The 21450-nt window shown below is 42.2% G+C and overlaps 1 protein-coding gene across 2 annotated transcripts in view; it reads left to right on the top strand.

The window, feature by feature from the left end:
* RHEB (Ras homolog, mTORC1 binding) overlaps positions 1–19048 on the top strand; it is a 35604-nt gene extending 16556 nt beyond the window's left edge. The window contains exons 2-8 of one of the 2 annotated variants that reach the window (XM_036899549.2): positions 544–615; positions 6154–6221; positions 12065–12147; positions 12803–12859; positions 12977–13024; positions 13830–13911; positions 18537–19048. In XM_036899549.2, coding sequence (XP_036755444.1) covers positions 544–615; positions 6154–6221; positions 12065–12147; positions 12803–12859; positions 12977–13024; positions 13830–13911; positions 18537–18629 — 503 coding nt within the window. In that variant the 3' untranslated portion in view covers positions 18630–19048. The remainder of the gene's footprint in view (positions 1–543; positions 616–6153; positions 6222–12064; positions 12148–12802; positions 12860–12976; positions 13025–13829; positions 13912–18536) is intronic. The other variant, XM_036899550.2, reaches the window with a different exon arrangement.
* Positions 19049–21450: the final 2402 nt, after the last annotated feature.

Genomic DNA, 21450 nt, shown 5'->3' with positions numbered 1-21450 from the left:
GTCCAGAACATTTCTTAATTATCCTATGTGCCGTGCCTTTCTAGGCCTTCCATAGATACTGAAAGTTTGATACAGGATTTCTTCTACCTTTCAGGAGTTTTGAAGATCTTTGTTACATAATTTCAAATCACCCTTTTAAAAAAGCTGGACCTGGTAACACTCCTAACAGTCATATATCAAAGAGCCCAAAGAAGTCAACGCCTTACTAATTTCTATATTAAAGTTAATACCCAGATTTCAAGGACACCAGAGGAAATTAGTTTAGCTGAGATGATATTTAAGAGTTTGTTACCTATAACAGATTATGTGAGTGGTTTGTTGGTCAGTGACATTTGTTAATGTCACAAAAACTTTTAATTTGTAATGGCTTAATGAAATTTATTTCCCTTTTTTAAATTGCCCACAAGCTAATTAAAGAAATGTTTTTCTGATCCCAATACCTTCAATTGCTTTAACAGTTAGTGTTTTTTTTGTAAAATAGTAGAATTAAAGTTCTTTACCTTAATGTGCTTATATATACTGAGCTGTTGCTCTTTTTTATAGGGAAATCCTCTTTGACGATTCAGTTTGTTGAAGGCCAATTTGTTGACTCCTACGATCCAACCATAGAAAACAGTGAGTATTGTTTTCAAGGTTTTATAAACTGAGAAGCCCACATTCTGCATATAGACAGCCACAATGCATTCCTGGGGTCTCATTGCAGGGTCAAGGGATAAACCTATAGATGTCCAAGTGGGGGCCAGTAAAGGCTTCCAAGCCCTTTACCCACTTTACATTGAATGCATTTGTATTCAGTGTCCAGGTCCTTCTAGAATTGTTTATTCAGTTCCATGGAGATCCAGTCCTACCCTGGAACCTTGTATTCCAGACTCTGCTTCAGGAAAACAGGCATAAAGCACACAGTGTTTTTTTTTCCCTTCTCAACAGTAGCCATTTTTAGAGATTCCAAGCTTGAAAAGAAAGGATGAAAACACTCCAGATCCTTTGTACCTTAGTCTTACAGAAGCAGTGGCCCCCCCTAGCCTCTTTGATTCCTGAAGACTTGAAAGAAGGCTGTGGAGAAAGGAGCTATTCTGGGATGGAGAGAGCAGTTGCAGCATTAAAACAGCTCCGTAGCCTGTGACATTTCAGGCCATGTGCACAAAAAAGGATCAGAGCCAGCTGCAACCTCCATCTTGTCCAATTTCAGTCCATGCTTTCAGAATCTTCCTGAAAGATTCTAGGACCATGAGACAGTTCTTGATTCTAGGGATCATTCCTCGTCAAGAGGAGAACCTGGAACACCTCCATCCAGGGAAGGTGGACTTGTTTCAGGCTAACTTAGAGACCCAGGTAGGCCCAGGGACAGTCCTCGCAGATTCTTGACACTTGGCTTACCTAGGCTTTGTCACCATCTGCATAAAGATTTAAACACAGGATTCATCATCACAGCCTGACTGGCACATTCGACCTGAAGCTGACTGTAACAGCCAGGTTCATAAGCTTTAACAGCTAGCTTCGTAGACTTGACCTGCTCAACACTTGCAGGAGAAAGACATGAACAGAGGCTTACAGTAGGGGGTTGATTGAAGTACTATGATTCTATGCCAGAGAGACCCACTGCCTTTTTGTACAGCCCATGAACAAAGGACGTTTTTTACATTTTTTGATACTTGAAAAAAGTTAAGAATAATTGTGATGTGAAATTACATGAAATTCAAATTTCAGCATCCATAAATAAAGGTTTATGGAAACACAGCTATGATTATTGACTTACAAACTGTTTATGGCTGCTTTTGCTCTACAGTAGCAGAGTTGTTGAGTAGTTGCAACAGAGACCATCTGGCCTAAAACATTTACTGTTGGCCCTTTACAGGAAGGGTTTGCTGACCTCCGACTTAAAATACTCGGCAGTCCTTTGGGTCCCAGTGTGCTGGTGGCAGGGAAGGACGCCCGGTATGCTAAATTTCAGGAAGACCTGTGTGTGAAAGCAACCTCTGCTGACACCTGGAAGGAGTCCAAACTACATCCATCTTGGGTTGATTTGTTTAGCATACAGAATAGTATGCAGGTGTCAGGAGGAGATAATTTTGAATGCTAGGTGAATAGGTTTGGCTGTCTCCATTGTAATAAGAATATAAGAAAATGATGATCTTGGCCTTAACATTTACTATATATAGCAGTTTAGAATTTTGTGTCCTTAAAGAGATGATAAGACTCATTTGGGAATTTTATTCCTAAAACAATAGAAGATGGTTTTGGTAGACTTTGCTCATAAAAGTGTTTTTAATAGTTTTGTGTCTTTGTGCCATTTAAAATAGAGGTGGAAGGAAAGACATGGTATTGTAAAGTCTTTAAGCAAGAACAAAAATGTGTATCAGAGTATATGAACCCCTTAGGAGTTCACAAGGCATATTCAGACATCAGTTTCTGTGTACCATGCTTCTAACAATCTTAACAGGGCAGAAACCATGCCTCCACCCTTCCCCTAATAGTTAGTAGTAAACATTGTTCAGTAATAGCAGGGAATTAGATGAACTTAAATGTCTTCAAACACAGGAAAACAAACTCTTTAACAGTAAGAAAAATACTAAACTTCACTGAGATACTATTTTTCACCTAGCAGATTGGCAAACATCAGAAGACCTGGTAACACACTGTGTTGGTGAGGGTGTAGTGAACAGGCACTCACTCACTGCTGGTGAGGGAATTAGATGGGACAGTTAACGGAAACTTGCTGCTAGTAACATAAATGGATGGTTTTATGATTTTAAAAAAATAGTACTCTATACATCTGGAAATAATCCAGTAATTATTTTACACTTTATAATATAGAACAGGTTATTCATAGCAAATACTCAGTGGTGACACATCTCTATGAAGTATCACAGCAAAAGCAAAAAATTCTGGGACTAAGTCATCTTTTAAAGTGGGATGTAGGAGCGAGTGTAAAATCAATAAAAACCACGTATTTTCTAGTTTGGTGAAATTTTTAGATAAAGAATATTGCCTGTACAGATTTGTGCTCTGTTATCCACTGTAGTGTTAATCTAACAGCTCAGTACAAACCAAGTTGATATGATGAAATTGACTGGGAGTTTATAATTTAGAGGAAGAATAGCAGCAATTTACAGATTGTGCCATCTCAAGGTAGTGCTGTTGATGAATTAATAAAGCTCCTCTCAGAAAATTGGGAGATTCTAATTGGGAGTGCCATTATTGGCGTCACATGGTGGGTGGCTTTCTCCATGGGCTATGAACTAGGAGTTCTCAGTACACTTGAGTTACACAAATCTTAACTTTGAGATAATAAATTTTAGAGATCGCTATTATCTTTCTTATTAGTAGGTTTTACTAGTAAGTAGCTGTTCGTCTGCCTAGGGCCATTTCAGGATTTGACATTGGGAATTGGATTAATTTCTCCAGTGATTGAAAAAGGGAAGGGGAGGGGGTTTAAGGAAAGAGCTCAGGAGAAAGTCAGTGTTCCTTTCCTACACGAGGTTGGAAGGGGAGGGTGTAGAATGGGTTCCTAGCCTATGGAACTGACAGATATCTTTTATTCCACCTCCTTGTTTTCTATAGTAACAAGAAGAGGCAGTTTTCCCATAGCAGATGGAAAGTCCTCAGTTTCATTTTACTGCTGTGTGTAGGAGGACTTACATCCTTTTTATGTTCAAGGATATACTAAAATGTTTATTAAATATTTTATTTCTTTTGTATCTTACGTACAATTGCATCTTTTCCCTGTTCGGTTACCTCATGGCCAGGACTTCCCTGGTCTCCATGGCTGGCCTTCCTTTCCCTGACCTGACAGTATAGAGTGCCCTAGGCTTCCGTATCAGGCTTAGGCTGTCTGGGCCCTTGGCCTCTAGTGATCTTCCCCTCTCCTCAACAATGTACTTCTCCGGCCCCCACCTCTCCGCTGAACCTTGGACTTTTTTATTTAGCTGCACTCATTTCCCCTTAGGATTGAACGTACCTAAAACCCAGCTCTCAGTTCCCTGCCTTTCCCTTCCACGGTGCTCCTCCCACAGGCTCCTCCAGATTGAGAAATAGCAACACAGGCATCTGTCTGCTGGGGCCAAAAACCTTCAGCGTCATTCTGCCTCTCCATTCTCCCACATCCTGCCCCCAGTCAGTCAGAAGTCCTTTCAGTTCTGCCTTTGAACTGCATCCAGAATTCCACCACGTATCACCCTCCATTTCTACCCCTCTGGTCTGAACCACCATCATCTTTAGATGATGTTGGCCTATAAACCACTATATTGTGGGTCCCCACCAGTGTCCCTAGTCCCTTTCTGTTAATAGCATATCCACAGAGTGGTCTTTTTAAAATAACAGATCAGATTAGGTACTTCCCTGCCTCAGAACCCTAGCTTTCCCATCACATACAGAGTAAAACCCTCAAATCCTTACTGTGACCTGGAAGGCTGGCCTCCTCCCCAACCTCATTACCTCCCTGCCATCCTCCCTCAGCCTCAGCTGCTCTGACCCTGCTTTTCCTCAGTGAGCCTGTTCACTTGCTGCGTAACCTCTGCCTGGGTGCTCTTGTCCCAGAGGACCTCATGGTGTATTGCCCGCCTGCCTTCACCAGGAGGCAGGCTCCGAGGGATCTGGGAGTACAGTTCCTGAGCACCTGCAACGGGCGCTGGTGGTGACGGCCGGCGCTTAAGCAGTAGTTCCTGAGTAGGGGGGGTGAGGCTCTGTTGGAATGCTCTCTTCCTAATAATCACCTTATAGTTCATAACCACAGTTACCTAGTCTAATGGAAGGTACGTGTTTTATTGCTCACCAGTGTTTCTTAAATAATTTCACCCAGTTTAAAATGTGCTTCTTGATCTCACCTGACTGAGGTGTCCCTGGCAGGTTTTCTCACAGGAATGTCACGCCTGCCCCCTGGCTGACAATGATGGAAAGCACAGTTGATGCAAGGTGCATCCCAAGTCCAGAGTGGTTACAATGCAAAGAAAAAATACAATAGTATTTTTTCTTAGAAGTCATAAAACAGGCTCTATCTTGAAATATTCTGATTCAGTTTTCATCTGGTGTAACTGTTCCTTAAAGTGATCTCCAAAATTTCTAGAAAGGGCACAAGAATGATAACAGTATGGCATTTGGCTTCAGTAGCCTGGGTTCTGATTTTTACTCACCTGCTCCTAGCGTCCCTGCTTGCATTAGAAAGGCAGGACGCTCCTCAAGCTGCTCCTCGGCCTTTCTCTCCCTGCAGAGCTCGCACGTGAGATGAGGTCTCTCTCTTCTCCTCGTCACTTTAGATTCTCTCCCATCGTTTTCATCTGGTTTTGCTTTCCATTTTGGCTGAGGGTCAAAGTGGGCAAAAGTGGGTCCCCTCAACTGCCAGGGGTAGATTGTGCAGCTACACCGCCTCCAGTCAAGTCAGTGGCAGGCCAGGAGATGCAAGGAAGGACACGTTGCGAATCAGACAGCTGGGACCCAGCATGCAAGAGAAATCTGGTCCGTCTAGTTGTCAGGGTTCCAGATGGTTACTTTTTAATATTCTGTTGCTATTAATAGTTCTTTCCTCTTTTGTCTATATTTGTTTGAAGTCTGTCTCCTTAGAATTCTGAATTGACTTTTCCGGAAGTTATTTGAGTCTGATCCTTTTTTCCCTTGGTAGGGAAAAGAAGTTATGACATACTGCTTGGATCCTGAAGCTAAGTGGGAATGACGGCTTCACACAGAACATCTGTTCCCATTGCCATTTTATCTGTTAATAAAATTATTAGTTGTTTTTATGTACTGAAAGTTCTAAGCACTTCAATTAACATTATTAGCTCTTTGTGCTCTGACACTAGACTTGTATAAATTAATAAAAAGTTTTGTGCTTTTGGTTCATTCTAGGCCTCAGACTTCATGTAATATGTTCCATGTTTTCACAGAGGAAGGAGCAGCCACAGAGCATTCAGATTACTTTTACAAGATGTGATTGTTGCTTCATTTCAGTTTCTTGGGGAAAGGTTCAAGGTTTACTCAACCATGATTTTAGTCAGTTAGACAGTGATTCTTAATAGAAGTAGGAAAGTATTTGTGAACTCAAAGATTTGTTCCTTTTTGTTTTGTGGGACATATTTAGGACTGCCTGTTGGTTGTCATTGTTCAAGCTTTAAGTGGCCCAAAGTCAATTTTTCTAATACTTAATTTCCTTTTTCCCTGTAGCTTTCACAAAATTGATCACAGTAAATGGACAAGAATATCATCTTCAACTTGTAGACACAGCTGGGCAAGTAAGTATCTCTAATATCTGAGAGTCTCAGATAGCATATGAGGTAGTCCAGGCCCTTCCACTGATACTTAAACATAACAGCAGTGCCAGGAAAACCCAGGTAATTGATGGGTAATTGGCTATTAATAGGCTACCTACTTTGTCTTTTCTAAAACATTTATGGCAGTTTTTAAAAATAATTGTTTGTCTACTTGAGAATTGTTTTCAAATATATTCATAACATTGGGAAGGTTTATATTCTGGGATAGTGGTTTTCTATTTTCTAAATTTTAATTCTCTATTTGAGAATCATTAGTGCTTTTCCTCCCTTTGTAACACCTATTCTACATGAACAACAAAAATAAACCTTTTCTACGAGAAAGGTATGGGGCAGAAATTAGCTGGTTTACATATGGATTATAGGATTACTAGGTTAAGGAGAATCAGTTTGATATGCTAGACAGTAGGTAATAGCCAAAGGTTGAGTAACCCCCCACACCCCGAAGAAAGATATTCATAGGTTACTCTAGCAGTGGTGCAAGGGATGGATGGCCAGAGGGATTGCCTGGAAGCAGTCAGGGAGAAGAATTGAGAAAACTTAATGGGAACAAAGAAACCCTTTAGACAGCCTAACTTCCCCATAACCTGGCACCCAGTCCAGTGTTTACTAGAAAAATCACTGTTAGGCTGAATTTACAGCGGTTCTCTGGAGAGTGGAGCTGGGATGTCAGTGTCTTGTAATCGACAAAAGATCAAAGCAAAAGGAGGGTGAGTGCGGTAGAATCTGATACTGTGTTAAGGGGAGGCTCTTTTCTGGAACCTGGGGAGATTGGGATAGACCTAGAATGATGTGGCCTATTCTGTGGGTTTGGAATGAATTCCCTCTGCTTTATGTTTTAAAGTGAACATAGAATGAAAGTGTAACCCCTAGTGAAGCAAGAAAATAGCTGTATTGAGTGGTTTTTAGCACTAAAGAAACCCTGGAGTTTCAATCCTGTGCAGCTTCAAAGAAAACCAAGCAAGTGAGTATCTCATAGAGATAAACATGTAACTCTCCCATCCGCCCTGCACAGTCCCCCAGTGGCGGGGGTGGTCGGCTTTCGTCGTCAGACCTCATGGTGGCTTCCTTTGAGCAGAGCCCTCCCAGGCTTTCCCTCTTCAGGGACCTGTCCAACAGCAGAAGGGCAGTTTGGAGCTTGCTGAGCCCTGGAAGTCTCCCTGGGGGAATGGTGACAGCTTTTATCTTAGGAGTAGTGTGGAAGAGCCTCTGGGTGGGGCATTGTGTTGGATTCCTAGGGCTTGTATCTTTCATAGTTAAGGTGACTGTAATTTATTGCCTTAAATAAGACACTTTTAAGAGTTATGGGGGCACTGGTTATAGTTTCACTGGACAATAGGTATAAGTTCAAAGAACCCTGGGCAAAGAAATATGGCCCCATTGTTCATAGTGGGACTCCGACAACATGGAGGGTTTGGTTTGCTTTTATGTCTTTGTTTTGAATTTTTATTAAGTTCCTGGAAAGTGGGGATGAGGATGTGAACTGGTAAATCACTTCCGTGTAATGTTACTGTAGAAATACACTGTATAGTTGGCCAGAGGAGAACCGCTATTTCAGAGTTGTTTGGGGGCTCTCTAGTCTTGTTGCCTGGGTGTGAACCCTGACTTTTCTGACTAATCCAGTGACCTTGAGAAAGTTAATAAGCTTTCCTGTGCCTCGGATCCCTCACCTAGAAGCTGGTGATAATTGTGGTGCCCGCCTCACAGGCTTGTTCTGTGGTTAATGAACTTAACAGAGGATTTGATTCTTATTTGTAGCATCTTTGATGCTCCTGAGGCTAGAGCAGTGCCAGCACACAGCTCAGCTGATGTTAACACTGAGGGGGATCTGTGAGTAGAGCTGGCCTGGAAAACATGGCTCTGGAGAGAAAACTGTCCTTATCAAAATAGAAGATGTGAAAAAAAAAATAGAAGATGTGTTCCTCTGAGGTTCTGTTTGGCTCTAAAGCATAAACGTACACTTGGCATCACACCTTTACCTTTTAATGATAGAATAATATGAAGAATGACCCCAAGGATCAGAGATCTCAGGGAGTGACTGTACGGGTGAGGGGCGGCAGGATCAAGGTTGCTCCTTTGGGTTCTGTTACCACCATATATGAATATTTAGAGAATTTTTGCACTAAATGTGTCCATATTAAGCTACCTTGAATAATTTGTTCTCATTGCAACTAAGTAAAGGCTGTATTCACAGTTGGGAGGCTATTAAATGAAAGGTTATCCTAGTATTTCCGATTCATGGCGGCACAACGAAGGCATTCGAGCTGCCGTGGGCCCACCCTCGCTCTGTAGAAGCTGGATGAGGAGATGTGTTGCTGCACCCAGAGCAGTCTTTGCATGTGATTCCTATGGGCTGGGACTGGGTGAAGACTGCTAGCCATGGAAGAAGGTGTTAAGGGCAGATTCTTCAAAAGTAGTTGATGGTTGTTCACTAGTTGACACCTTTAGGGGTAAAACTGCACATAGTAAGTCACTGTATAGCAATATATGGTAGCCAGTTCTGTTTACATAGGAGTTTAGATTATGGCTGGTTTAAGTGCCCAGCTAGGAATGATGATGACCGTAAATACTAGTTGAGTATTTCTAGTCTGCATGAAGTATTTTGTTTGGGTCTAATTACTTGGCAAGCGAGTCAGTGACAGTCATTTTTATGTCAATTTCCTGTTAAGAAAAAAGAAGTACTACTTAAGTTCGTTTTTTAAAAAAGTAATAAGTGCGCCTTACAGAAGTAAAGTGGCACAAAAAGGTAAACAGTAAAAAATCTTTCCCTGCCAGCCACCTTAGCTCCACGCCCTCTGCAGCAAGCTGCTTCCAGTTACTAGTATATGCTCCCAAGAGGCTTTGTACAGGGACATGCAAGTATAGTTTTAAGGTATTTTTTTCTCTTTACATGAAAAGTAACCTATCTCTGTATGTCCATTTTGGAGATTATTCCATATCAGTACATACAGCCTGTTTTCTCCCCATGGCTGCATAATGAATGCCCTGTTGTTCGGATGTATCCTAATGTAACTATTGATCAGCAGTTAGGCTCTTCCCAGCCTTGCTGCCACTGACAGTGCTGCCCTCAGTGTTTTGTGTCATTGTAGGCAGGGAGTGGTGTATGTTAGCCATCTGCCTGGATGTGGGGCTGCTGGCTTGGAGGGTCCCAGTTTCCATTCTCACCAGCAGTGAGTGAGTGCCTGCTCACTACACCCTCACCAACACAGTGTGTTACCAGCTCTTCTGATGTGTGCCAGTCTGCTAGGTGAAAAATAGTATCTCAGTGAAGTTTAGTATTTTTCTTACTGTTAAGGAGTTTGTTTTCCTGTGTTTGAAGACATTTAAATTTCCTTTCTGAATTATCCTGTCTGTGTACTTTGCCCTGTTTCTCTGGGGTTGGTCTTTGCTTATTGATTTGAGGGGCCCTTTCATATGTGGAGACAGTTGTATTTTGTGTATGACCTGAACTTGCAGGGTTTAGTTTTGTTTTCAGTTTATTTTGTTGGTGGTTTTTATTTGTACAGTTTTTAACCGTGAAGAACTTCTTCAGTTTCACAACATTGAATTTATTAATCTTTTTTTTAACTTAGTGTAATTTTTAAAAAATTCTCCCATCTACTATACACATACATTCAATTCTCATCATTAAATGTTTGACTCTTCTAGAATACATTTTTGTTAAGGTGTGACTTGGAGATCCAGCCTAACTGTTCACCCCCAAATGGCTCAGCATTTGTTCCCTATACATTTTGTTGAGAGTTCTTTTTTACCCTTACCGAGTTGAAATGACAGTGTTATACCAATATACCTAATCTATTTGGGTCTTTGTAACCTACCCAGGAGGAGCTAATCATGAGCCAGTATTATAATATTTTAATTACTGTAGCTTTAGAGCTTTCAGCCCACCTGCCTCTGCAATTGTTATTCCCTCTCAGAAAGTATACTTCTTTATTAAGATCATACTACATTTGTGTATTGATTTAGGATTAATCAGTGGATAGCCTTGTGATCCTTCATACTCTTGCTGAAGCCCAGTGCATGCTGTTCCATTTATTTAAGTCTCCTACAAACTCTTGGGAGAATTTTAAGATTTTCTTCAGGTGGATCATACACTTTTATTTTCTTAAGTTTATTCCTAAGAATTTTGTCCTTTTTGGGTTGCTGTTACAGCTAGAGGTCTTTTATATTTTCTAACTAGTTTTTTGTACCGTGCTTCTTAAATGTGATTACTCTTTATTTCCACACCTTCCCTTCAGGGAAAAGACAGTTTGAACTTTGGATCTACTGTAGCTGAGCTGGTGTCTAAAACCACTTGAAAATTTGTTTTTAATATGGGTGGAATGATCTGTCATTCCCAGTAACAAAAATTTGTTTTCAAAAATCAACACTAAAATGAATTCAACTTAATGAAAGTCATACTAATAATAAAAATAAAGGTTCTGGTTTTGCATATGTACTAAGTTCTGTGATAAAGAAATGCTATTTTCTGGTTAATGACTACTATTTATGATATCAAGGAGTTGATAGTAAAACTTAATTTTTCTGATTTTTTAAGATACTTTACTGTGGTTAATCATAATTCGGGCCAATGATTTGGAGCACCATGGGCATTATCACCATATTTTTGTGGAATTTTGGAATTACAGAATTGCAAAGTTAACAAAGACAGTTACTTGATTAAAGGGTGGCTTGACATGATTTTATATACTAGTGCTTGGGACATTTCACATACTGACAGTTATATTTCAACGGAGAACAAAATGTTTGTGTCAGACAGTGACATTCACTAATGAAAACCACACCAAAATTAAAGACCTTTTGTGGCTTTAATAACTCTATCTAAAGCAGTTTGGTAAAGCTGCTTTGTAAACCTGGGTGCTACTAGTGCATTGTTGCATAATGTATACCTTTGTTTTGTTTTTGTCTTTGTGTTTTTGGTATCATTAATCTACAGGTACATGAGGAACATTATGGTTACTAGACTCCCCCCATCACCAAGTACCCCCCACATACCCCATTACAGTCACTGTCCATCAGCGTAGGAAGATGCTGTAGTATCACTACTTGTCTTCTCTGTCTTGCACAACCCTCCCCGTGCCACCCCCACATTATACATGTTAATCATAATGCCCCCTTTCTTCCCCCCCACTTTATCCCTCCGTTCCCTCCCATCCTCCTGAATACCTTTGTTTTTAATTCCTGAAGTTGCTCAATAAATAACTCATTTGATTGTCAAAACTCTGGGTACACTGACTTGAGTCTAGTGTTTTGATTCTTTTCTCTCTTACTCTTTCTCAAGTGCTGGTGGCAACCCACTAACCACTGGCAGATTGGTGCTTAGGCCATTGTGACTTACGTGTAGAGAACAGGTCATGATGATAGAACAATATTAGATATAAAATGCAGATTTATTTCTAAATAAACCAGTAGCACTTATAATTTCCCTGTGAGATCTAAGAAGTTCTAGACTTTTCACCATAAAAGAAACATGGTGCTTTTTCCTTCATGGTTTCCTTCATAGGACCAGTCATCCTGTCATGCCTCCATCCTCTTCTCCCAGGAATTACCAAAGTTGTTAGTTTTACCCCAAAAGTCTTTGAATAGCCAGAGTCATTTTTGAACACTGGCTTAAAGCACATTATCACCTCCAAACCAAGTTAAATAAATCTTGGCTAGGTAGGCTATGTTTCTAGAATAATATTTTAATGCAGTTTTCATTTACTTTGATTGTTTTGACCAGGAAATAGGTGAAAACCTTTAGGTAAAGATTGCTTGTTATGCATTATGAAAACTTCACTCAGATATCATTATTTTTTGTCCCACAGGATGAATATTCCATCTTTCCTCAGACGTACTCCATAGATATTAATGGTTATATTCTTGTGTATTCCGTTACATCAATCAAAAGGTGAGCCTCACTTCTGCAGCAGACGGGAGCTTATTTGCTATGGTTCGTCTTGTCATGGGATTACTCAGGAATTGGTGGTGGTGACAGTTAGACTTAATTATTAGGCTGATTGTTTTTTAGGATTGTCTAGTGGAGCAGTTTATAAAAGGAAAAAAGTTACCCCGCAGGTGTTCTTTCCCTCTGGTGGAGTGAAAAACTTTCTTACCTCAGCTGACTACATAAATGGTCGTTGAACGTGATCAGAGCCTTTCTGCTATTGAAATGGGAAATACATAAATTGCTTTACATTTTGTGTGTTTTTACCATATTAATGTGGAACACGGGCTGACTGCTAGGGCCCTCTAGCTAAGAAATGTTCTACAAATGTTTGTTCAGAGATTACAATTTGTGTTTATGTGGTTTGTCCACCCAGTGTTAGACTTTCCTATTTAAATGTCTCACCAATTTCACTTCAGATATTCTCAGTAAGGGTTATGCGTGTCAAATACATGCACATGTGGAAAAGATTTGTAGGAAAAAATTAAGGAATTCTTTGTCTCAATTTTTTATTAAAATGTGAGTCTATGACATTTTAAGCTTTTCACACTATAAACATTAAATCGCATTTTAAAACAACACTAAAATATGTGTCTGATTTCATACTTTTGTTTTATAGTTTTGAAGTGATTAAAGTTATCCATGGCAAATTGCTGGACATGGTGGGGAAAGTGCAGTAAGTAGTAGTGACTTCTGTCTCTTGGTAGATGTTCTTATTATAATAGTACCTTCTGAACAATAGAATCTGATACTGACTAATTTACTTTGGCTTTTTTCCCCTTAAAATTAATAGAATACCTATTATGTTGGTTGGAAATAAGAAAGACCTGCATATGGAAAGGTACGTCACTTTTAATAATTACTGATTTATAAAGTCAAGTGTAAGGTGATTCAGTTGCTGAAGCTCCATTTTTAATTGCTCTTATGGCATAAATATTTTTAGTTGTAGCATATCCATGTTTCTTTGTTGAGAAAGGTGGCAGCAATTGTGCATAGCAGAAGCAAAACTGCAGTATAAATCTCACCTACCTAGAAAAATTTTTCCTTTGAAAAAGAAAGAGCAAACATAGAAAATTATCTTCAAATGAGAAAAAAAATTTTTCACCACTTTGTGTAAAGCAGACTCTAAAAAGACAGTGGTAGCCCTTATTCACAAATAGGTTTTTGCGTGTCGGGGTTAGGATTAGAGCACTGGATCCGGGGTGGGGAAGGGCCCCATTCCTGCGGAGCACAATTCTAGAGGGGAAGAAACTTCCTGGCTGAGTGCCTACAGCCTGGACACAGCAGATTTGGACTGCAGGCTCTTTCAGAATTGCCCCTGTCCTTGGGTGCTTACACCTAGCTAACTATAAAACAGTCTGCTGTTACAGATACTGGAGGATTTAAAGTACAGTTGTGTTCTCTGAACTGTAAGAGCTCGCTGGAGCGTGGGTAACCCCGTAAGGCAGTGGTCCGTTCTGTTCCTCCACTGGGGCGTGAGTGAAATGCTCTGCATCACACACCGGATGGTAATACTGAGCCAGGGCATTCTGCTGCTGCATGAGGAAGCAGACTGATAAAAGTGGGGCCTGTTTCATAAATCAGTTATAGATGTCTTATATAATAAAGAGCAAAGTGCCTTTTAATTAGAATTTCCTTCCCTTCAGGGTGATCAGCTATGAAGAAGGGAAAGCGCTAGCAGAGTCATGGAATGCAGCTTTTTTGGAATCTTCTGCTAAAGAAAATCAGGTCTGTATTTTTTGGTTTTGCACTGCGTTTCGTCAGTCACAGGCATTTGTTCATAGTGTTTGCCACCAGCTTATTGCACCTGTTTACTCTCTATTCTTCCACCACTTCTAACATCAACCTTTGGGTTGTTTTAGGAAGGTAGTGTTAGTTCAGTCAGTATTCTGCTTAAAATGGGACCTGGAATTTTTGTAGGATAAACAGAAGTTACTGTAAAGGAAATGCTACCTTTGTGAACTTACATTATTATTTTTGTTTTATATTAAAAGCTGGTACAGAAATAAGTTCAGACATAGAAAAGAAACAAGAATGATTTTAAATCACTTTGGCAGTAACTTTGTACCTGCACCTCCCCTGTTCTGTAGGGTGAAACACGGCAAGAGGTGAATATGTTGTTTTTAACACAGAAACTATTAAGAGCCATTTTACAGACATTAATTACCAATTTGAGTCCTGTGGTTGTCCCTTTAAAGTCATGCCCTCGGAAAGGATGTTGGTTCTACTTCAGAAGGCTTCATGCTCCTCTGTCCTCTTCCTCCCATGGCTTTAATTTAGACACAAGGTCCAACGTGGTCTTACTGACTTCTGTAGTCTCCATTTTGGCCAGCACAGTGTTTTTGTATCTAGGAGGTGCTCAGTCAACCCAGGTATCCCTTGGTATTCACATCTCTTTGTCCCTGCGTTCAGGTAATGAGGGATATCAGATCTGTGCAGTTGGTTCCCAAGTTCCAGATAACAAGGGATTTACCAGAATCCCTCCAGTTCCTGGGTGCAGATGGTCAGAATGCAGGTAACAAGAGTTGATACAGTAAGGGATACCTGTATTTTTGTAATTAAATTAAATCAAACATTTATTTGTGACTAATCTAGCCTTAAGATCTTGAACCTGTCTCGTTTTAGAATTGAGGAGTTTATGACCCAAAGAGGTAAATGACATTTCTAAGATCACTTTATACTTTATATGGTCTAAGAATTAGGACTACATTTTAAATCTAACCCAAATTTAGTCCTCTTTCCTGTACACCATGCTTTATCATGGATGGGAAGAGGGGCCTAGTGCATGACCAAAGTATAGCAGAGATTAAAGTGTTCTTGGGGAGAGAGAGTTTTTTCTGGGTCAGAGAATCTGTGTGTGAACCTTGACTGGAATCTGGTTCTAAAAACCCTAGTATAAAAGACATTTAGTAGTGTTAATGTTCTTAGATTCAGTGATGGTATTGGGATTATGAAGAAAATGTCCTTATTCTTAGGAAATGCAATCCAAAGTATTTAGGGGCCAAGTTCCATAATGTCTGCAACTCACTTTCAAATGGGATGGATGGGTGGATAGAGAACAAGCAGGTACAGCAAGATGTCAACATTTACTGAATCCAGATCGAGGAGCTTGGTGGTGGTTGTACAGTTCTTTGTATTTTTCTGTATGCTTGAAAATTTGCATAATAAAAATGTGAAGGGGGTCAAAACATACGGACTCCCAGTTGTAAGATAAGTAAGTCCCAGGGATTTCACATACAGCATGGTGACTATAGTCAGCAATATTACATTGCATATTCGAACCCTGCTCAGAGGGTAGATCTAAAAAATTCTTATCATAATAAAAAAACATTGTAAATACAGGTGATGAGTGTTAGCTAGACTTACACTGTGATCATTTTGCAATTTGTACATACATCAAATCATTATGTTGTATTCTTGAAACTAACATATGTACATTTATGTTGTATCTCAGTTTTTTAAAATAGTGAGGCAGGGAGTGCAGTTGAATGGGCCCCAGCTATCTTTGGGTCTGTTTGCTAACTTCACTGTGTTTCTCTTTGGTGAAAATCTGAGGGTCCTAAAGTAGCTATTCTCTGACAGTGTGAGTAAACAGGCATCATCATCGGTGTTGCTTTGCTAGTGGTGTGGGTTCACATGACCCCTGTGCAATGTGCCCTTACATGTGGACCCTGAGTACGTGTGTGACTGGGCGTGTGTGGCGGGTACTTTGTTACTCTTCCAGCAACCTCAAAGGCATAGACACCTTACGGACCCTGCCTCCGTGGACCTGAGAGGGGCTGCTGAGTAAGGCATGTGGCCTCAGCTTCATTTGTCTGTCTGAGAGTAACCTGTGATGATTGGCTTAAAATATATTTTTTGGGTCTTGGGATGCAGGCCTTTTCTCTGTCTAGTTTCTGTGACACTTTACTATGTGTGAGGGTTTTAGTGTGGCCCTGGGTTTACCCTTTAGTCTCTGGGTCTCCTTTGAAAGGGAGTGTATATGCTGCTTTTTGAGTACCCAGATAGAAGGTGAATTGTGTGGAAGGCCTAAAGTTAAAATGAAAAAATTTCAACTACTATAATTCTTTTAGGTTTTGATAAATAATTGCAAATTTATCTGATGTTAAAAATATGAAAGAAGTTAAGAGTCATTCCTATATAGTAGCCTCAAACATCTTCAGCCAGACAAGCTCGAGATCGAATGGGCCAACGGACATTAGTGTAGTCCCTGTGTGCTCTAGTGCGACTGTCAGATCAACGGGTACCTTATTGGACAAGAACTGAATCCTTGAAGGCAAAAAGATTCCTGTACGCATTTGAAGAAAACAGAACGGCGACATGCATACACTTGGAAAGCAGTGGTCCTGACCCATTTGCTTAAAGGCAGGGCTTGGCGTTCCCAGCTCCCCATGTGCCTCGTCAGGCCCCCCACTCACCTTGTCTTAGAATGTGTGAAGGGAATCAGGTGAGAGAGGTCAAGTCATGCTCGTCCCTGACAAAAGAGCTGTGTGTGGTTCTGGTGCACCCAAGCGGGAACACTTACTGTTAGTTTGGTAGTGAGATGGCGAATTGGTCTGTGGAGTAGAGAGACATGCACATCGATAGTCATGTGATCAGAGGCCAGTCTGTGTGAACTGTATAAATTTTTTATTGGTAAATTTCAAGTATAGCTTGTTCATAATTTACTTACCAAAAGTCCAATATTTTAAAATAAACCGTCATAAGTGGAGTTCAGTCAATTTTATTGGTAACAGAGGGCTTGGTAGTAGAAAATTATCAAGTCGATGAGAATATTGTACTTGGAAAGGTTTACGGGTCTGGTTTATTTACTGTGGGGGCCTTCAGCTATGTTTCAGCACATTGATGAAAGAGAATGTACTTAGATCACACAGATAATCAAGGAGAGGTCTAAGATTTATCTAGAAAGCCAGTTCCAGGCACACTATTCTCTTGGTAAGAGTGTGGCATGTGTTTTTGCAGACATTTTTCTGTGCTTTTTTGGGGTGAAATCATTTATTTGCATAATGGGAAAAGAGGAGGACTTGCTGAAGCAAGTCCTTGGTTAGACAAGAGGAGTGAGACCTGGGCCAGCTTTAGCTTAATTAGGAGTGCCTCATCCATACGAAAAGGAGCCAGAGCAGAGGGCCCAGACTCGAGGGGCTGGTCAGTGTGGCGGACGGAGCAATGTAGAGCTCTTAAGACTGCTGCTTCTGCTCCCAGTGTTCAGCTGAGTGAGAGTGGGGGCGAGCTTGAGGCTGAAGGAAAAGGCATGAGACCTTCTGGGGGCAGGGGAACAGGACTGGGGAGTATAGTTGGACTGCTGGGCAGTGGCGAAGGCCCCCTTTAGATTCAGGGCGCTGGAGCTAAAGTGAGACCACTTGGCCGCATGTGTCTCCTTGGGCCGTGCTGGCACCCGACCGGCGAACCTTGGCAGAGAAGGGGGTGAAGGGTGGCAGTAGCCCGCAGACGCTGCACCGTCCAGGGAGAAGAGTGAGGACCAGAAGTGGTTAAGGGGCAGGGAAAATACAAATCAAGGCAACGGATCCCTGTGGGGTTGAGATACCAAGAAAAAGTCAGAAGGGTATGGGGTACTCCACACCGGTGATGGAAAAGATGTGGTTTTGGCTCATCACAAGATGTAGGCACTGCCCCTCAAGGCTTTGGAGAACAAGGGCCTTTCCCGACTATCACATGAGTTTAACGGGCAGGGACTGACGTTTGGTCTGAGAGGATCTCCCGCCCAAAAGGAGTGACTGGAGGGCTGGTAGGGTTGCCCGGGGGGCTGAGAGGCTGAGGCCTGGAAAGACAGGTCATCAGAGGGAAGGACACAGGTCTGAGCATGGTGTTCGAGACAGTGATGCTGTTCCAGAAGGAAGAGGGGGAAGACAGCTTTGTGTGGCCTGAAAGAATCGGGGCTCAAAGGAGATGTCTGTCATGGCTTAGAGGCAAAGCCGAGGGCTTTCGGGAGGTGGGAGGAAAGACAGTGAGAAGCGAGAGGCGCCCCTGGGAAAGGGCTGCGGGGACGGTGCTGAGGCTGATGAGGGCCCGCTGGGGAGGGGCAGACTGGCACTAACCCCTGAGGGCTGAGCAGGCAGGACAGGGTGGTCAGGACGAGGACCCCAGGGCTGCCTGTGGGGACCGGGCTCAGAAGCGCGTCAGGAAGTCCATGCGGTCTCCGGCAGCTGGCTCTGCGGGGGATGGCATGGGGCCCGAGGCTCCTGCAGCTCTGGGGCCACCTCCCCGGCTGTCACACCCGACTCCATCTGCAGGAGGGACACGGGGCTGGCAGTGGCCTCCCCACCTGCTGGCAGTGGAAGCGCTGGGTCCACATCAGCAATGATACACTCGTCGGTTTTCTCTTTGCTTTTCAGACTGCTGTTGATGTTTTTAGAAGGATAATTTTGGAGGCAGAAAAAATTGATGGGGCTGCTTCACAAGGGAAGTCTTCCTGCTCGGTGATGTAATTCTTCCGCAGAACCTGAGGACACTGGGAGTCTGGCCTACCTGGAGCAGCAAACTGCTCGTCATCTAAGACAAACTGCTTCTTTCTTCTTATGTTAACCTGAAAGATTTCATTTGGGTCAGAGCTTTTTCCCACCCCCACCCCACCCCCTTTCAGATTATGTTAAACTCTGACTCTGTCCAAATGAGTTCACTTCCATTTTCAAATTTTAAGCAATCATATTTTCAATTTATATTGTATTTCTTAATATTATGACCAAGAATTTTATCGGCATTAATTTTTCAGTGTAGTTTGTTGTTTAAAATAATGTAATCAAAATGATACATATTGTTACACTACTATAAACTAGGCTTGGATATATCAGTGTTTCTTTCATTGTGTTAAATGTATACTTGTAAATAAAATAGCTGCAAACCTTAATCCCTTGTGCTACTTAGCATGGCTTTTAAAGAAGAAAACCTTGTCCCTCTGAGGGTTTCTTTCCCAGCCTTCAGGAAGGCTCTTGGCTGGACTCTGGGAACCGGCCAACAGTGTGGGCCACAGTGGGGTACAGGACCCACAGGGCCTGCTGACCACAGGGGCACCACTGACGGTGGGCTGTCGGGGAGAGGGCATGAGGTGGGGTGGATCCTGATCACCTCAAGCTGAGTGCCCTGGGAGTCTGTGACGGAAGCTGGTCCCCTCTAGCTCCTCAGCCCCCGCCTTGCCTGTGCTCCTTGCAGGTGGGACTGCAGTGGTCGCCTAGCAGGTCCTCTTTGTCACCCTCTGGCTTGTCTGTCACTTGTGTCTCCTTGCGCTTACCTTGACATCTGGGGCAGACAGGATCAGGTTTAGGAAGTAGATCGCTGGTCGCCATCCCAAAGCACCCAGCAGTTTCACAGATGGGGAACGTTGCCCAGCGTGTCCCGTGTCAGGGCCTCGTCAGCCTCCTTCAGACGCAGACCACATGCCTCCTGCTCTGGCGCCTCGACTGGAGGTCAGACTTCAAGTCGAGTGTTATATTTTAAATGATGCCCCTTCACAGCTGAAACTTCACAGGGCCATTTCTACAAATAAACAGACATTACTGACTATTAATAAAATAGAAATTTGCTTTGTAAGTGATTTTTAAAGAAAAACTTTTTAGAACATGCCATGATTTTGGATCTTTTAAGTAATTTTGTTTTGTCATTCCAGGGTGAAATTTGAGCCTTAGAAGACCTCTACCAAGTACTTTTTAAGTAAACAAACAAGATTTGACACTACAGTATTGTTATTTATTGTCCAGGTTTATTCTTAGACCTAAACTACTTATCAGTCAGCACTCAGTGTCTGAGACCACATGAAGTCTGGGTCCAGTTCGTCCAGCCAACTGTCTTCATCTGAAGTTATTTCTGTGTAAGTGGGAACTTTTGGTAGCATATCCATACTGGAAACTTAAGTTCACCTCCCGCAGAGTGGTCCCCAGAGGACTGGATCTCCTACGTGGAAGTGATGTGGTATTCCTCACCTGGTGCAGTTCACCCCGTCACTCAGATGTTCACTGAGCACCTACCCACACGCTGGACGTAGTCCTAAGTGCTGTGAACACATCGGAGGAATCTGCACCCCTGGAGAGCTCACATCTGACCCCGCACCTTGGAGATGGCCCAGTCCTGCGCTGCAACACGGTGATCCCATCCAGACACTGACTTGATGGGTTGAGCATGTTAGCTGTTAGGTGTTGCCAGCATTGCTGCAGCTCAAGATTTTCAGTGATGGGCAAGCTCACTGCCTCCAGACCATAGTACAGGCCAGTGGTAGTACCCATTGCACACGAATGTCCTGGTGTGCTTCACATTCACCCTTTGGGGAAGGTGCCACCCTGTGTCTAGGAGAGGAATCCACCTTAGAGGCATCAGCTGTTGGTTAAGGCCAGTAGCCAAGTTCACTCTGTGCCTCGTGTATGTTTGCTAAGATGACACCTGAGCTTCTGAAGAAATTCTCGTAACTGCCAGGTTTGACTTAAATTCTTCTTTAGTACCATGTTTCATCACTCTTCTAAGACTTTTTTTTTACGTTTTAACATTTCTGAAATCAGAATGAGTGTCGTGATCAGTGGTAAAGCATATGTAGTAAAAGTAAAAATAATGTCCTTGGTGGTTCCTGGCACAGTCTCAGATGGATTGACAGACCACAAACACAAATAGAAAACTACGTATACAAAACTATTTTGCAGCTCATAATAAGTATGAACTATAAACTCACAAGTTAAAATTAATGTGATTGAGTTTGGCCGAAACTGTGTTGTCAGTCTACTACCCTCCCAACCCCAGGTCTCCCCACCATGTCACCGACGGTGCGCCTGCCTAAGTTGCTCAGCCTGTCCATGTTACCAGATCAGTGGACGTTTCTGCCTTCTTTCAGGACCTTTCAGTAGCACGGCACACAGCTGATGACTTCCTTTTAGAGTCTGTTTCCATGGCACCACGTTCTCCTGGCTGCTCCCAGCTCTGTCACTGCTGGATCTCCTTCGCTGATTCCTTCTCTGTCCAACCTCTCTGGGCTCCTCTCCCGTCTATGCTCTCTTCCTTGACCTTACCAGTCACACAACTTTCACTCTTATTTTCTAAAGAGTCCGAAATTCGTATCGACCTCTGTGGGCTTATCTTGTCTTAGATGTCCCATAAGCATCTCAGATTTGTTCTGTGCAAATTAAATTACTGGTTTTCCTCAAAAATCTGATCCTCCCCATGACCATGTTTCAGGAAATGACACAGTTTTCCACTGGATACTGAAGCGGGTAGGCCATTTGGGAACCATCCTCAACCTCTTCCCACAGTGCTCCTCCCATTCCGTCTACC

Source organism: Manis pentadactyla, chromosome 7 (genome assembly GCF_030020395.1).
Source record: "Manis pentadactyla isolate mManPen7 chromosome 7, mManPen7.hap1, whole genome shotgun sequence".
NCBI lineage: Eukaryota > Metazoa > Chordata > Mammalia > Pholidota > Manidae > Manis > Manis pentadactyla.
This window is presented reverse-complemented; position numbering and strand designations above follow the sequence as displayed.